The 2,337-nt window shown below is 35.3% G+C and overlaps 1 protein-coding gene across 1 annotated transcript; it reads right to left on the bottom strand.

Annotated features, from left to right (window-relative positions):
• Nucleotides 1-26: 26 nt before the first annotated feature.
• On the bottom strand, nt 27-2,329 carry LOC102216242 (uncharacterized; the record flags this gene model as incomplete). The annotated part of the gene is made up of 5 exons (XM_005735866.1): nt 27-297; nt 889-999; nt 1,781-1,872; nt 1,947-1,992; nt 2,196-2,329. Coding segments are annotated over 5 exons (654 nt in total), but the record flags the coding sequence as incomplete, so codon positions are not given.
• Nucleotides 2,330-2,337: the final 8 nt, after the last annotated feature.

Genomic DNA, 2,337 nt, shown 5'->3' with positions numbered 1-2,337 from the left:
CTAAAAATGTGCACCTTTACCTGTGTGTTTTCTGGAACAGGAACAGGGTGATATCTGTGACCCAACTCCCACAGCTGGTTGGGACTCATGTTGTTTTCTGTTCGCAGTGGATGGTTGTCCCATCCACTGCAAAATGTATTCAAATCATCCTCCAGTCGAGGAAGAAAGACGTAATGGCAGCAAAAGAGGTGTGCAACATTTGAAATGTCAAGAAGGCCCTCTTCCTCAAGGTTGTGAAGAACATCGTAGTAAATGCATGTAACGGCCACCCAGAGGTCTCTCCACAGTCGCTCTATTCTGAAATAATATATAAAAAATATTTAATTAGGTATGGCTTTTTTTGGTGTGTATGAGAAATTCCCTGCTTGCTTCTAACCCTACATGAAATGTGTGCATGACAACAGTAATAATACATTACCAGGGCATGTAGGAAGGACCCAGGCATATCACTTAAAAGGTGCCAAAAGGGTTGTAATGATCAGTGGCAACATGAGATGACAACCAGACCATTAACACAGAATGAACATTCATGGAAGGAAGGAACAGACTGGAAAAGGTGCGTGAATAACTAAAAAAATAGGGCACATTCCTGAAGGCTCTTTGGGGTTTGTAGGACCTGTCCAATATTTTCTTCTTTGAGGGGTAAGTAATGGAAATTGAAAGAAAAAACAACAAAAACTGCCAAAAAAAAAAAAGGAACACCTGATACATATCAGAAAGTGTATCATGCTGGATAGGGCACTGTTTTCTAAAGACATTTTACTGTACAACTTTCATAAAACTATACCCTTTAAATGTATGTATTTTTAATTAATGGAAATAAAGATGCAACACCTTCCATCTTATGTCAGAAACATTTGAGGTGGACAGTATTTTATGAGAACAAACCTTTGATTGTGCACACTCTTTCCTGAAATGAAACTGCCTCTTCCTGTGCCACGAACAGTAAACATCAGCCGTGCAACCTCCACATTTTCCCCTCCGTGGTCGCCACGAACCCTGAAAACAAAGAATCGTACCCCAAAACATTCGAAGCTTTAAAAAAACTTAGATCTGATAATAAAGAACAGTATATGCCTTAAGCAAAGTTTGAAAAACAAATTGTAAAAGAATCCTTAAAATCTTTCATTGCTACTGCTCTTGAATGCATCAGAAAAATTGTCTCATGAATGAACTTTCCAGCATGTTTCAGTATGAAGTGTAATTTAAAACAGCTGTTAAAACATTTTTCAGGATTTCACAGGTTAGTAGTAATTACTTAGATTTATTGTATTTGTTGGAAATTACGCAAATGCCATCTTGTATCATTATGATCTGTGTAAGGAGACAATTTTTAGAATATTTTTGCAAAAATATTTACATCAAATTAAACAAATAAGTAGTCTATGGCATTTAAAAGTGGTTACCTACAATTCTGAAATGATAATACAAATTCTTATTGATGATGATATTGAATTTGAAATCATGGTGTAACACTGAACCCCACATCATAAAATGATTACCCTTGTAATGTCAGGGAGTTACAGCCAAGGAGGAAAAATATTACTATCTCACCCCTTGTATCCAATTACATAACAGCAGTGTTTGGTAAAGGTGTTGAATTAATTTTTTTTTATTCTTAAATATCCCCAAGTCACCAGAACAATCATTTGAAATTAGAGATATATATATTGAGGCAAGTTAGAATCATCTTAAACAACTTAATGAAATATCCAAATGTAGTCTTACAAAAGGTATGTAAGATAATACCTAACCCATAATAAAATGCATCACTTATTACCTGAGAGGAAAACCAAACTTCTCGATTGATTTTTGGAAGAATGCCAGTGTTGTCGATGCCAGATTGTTGGAAGCAGCACCGAGATACATAATCTTTATAGGAAAAAGAACAATGGGAAACTTCCATGTAAATATTACATTTGATTTACTTACTAAACTAAACTTACCTTACGAGAAAAGCCATCAATACCTCCAAAGATCACAATGTTATAGCTGAATGGGGAAAACAAAAATTATTTTTATCAATTTTGGAATTATCACTTTGAAGTGTTTAAATGTAAGCAATGCAAGATGTAATTTATGTATGTCCAGATGCAAATATAGTAACGAGTAAGATAACAAAATACAGTTATGAACATTTGCAGATGAAAAAATTCTCAGGAATATCTTTCACTTCAAAAGATCAAATAATTTACCGTATCAGTTTGTGATTTGTGTCAATATGCATTAGAGACTGTGGTCCTGGGACGGAATAAGCACGTCGAGCAATGCATCCCAAGGAAAACATCCTTGACACAACACCAGCTGTGTCAACACGGTGCATAGAACTTCTAACCC

The sequence above is a fragment of the Pundamilia nyererei genome, unplaced genomic scaffold (assembly GCF_000239375.1).
Source record: "Pundamilia nyererei isolate P.nyererei 1_Seehausen unplaced genomic scaffold, PunNye1.0 scaffold00065, whole genome shotgun sequence".
Lineage (NCBI taxonomy): Eukaryota > Metazoa > Chordata > Actinopteri > Cichliformes > Cichlidae > Pundamilia > Pundamilia nyererei.
This window is presented reverse-complemented; position numbering and strand designations above follow the sequence as displayed.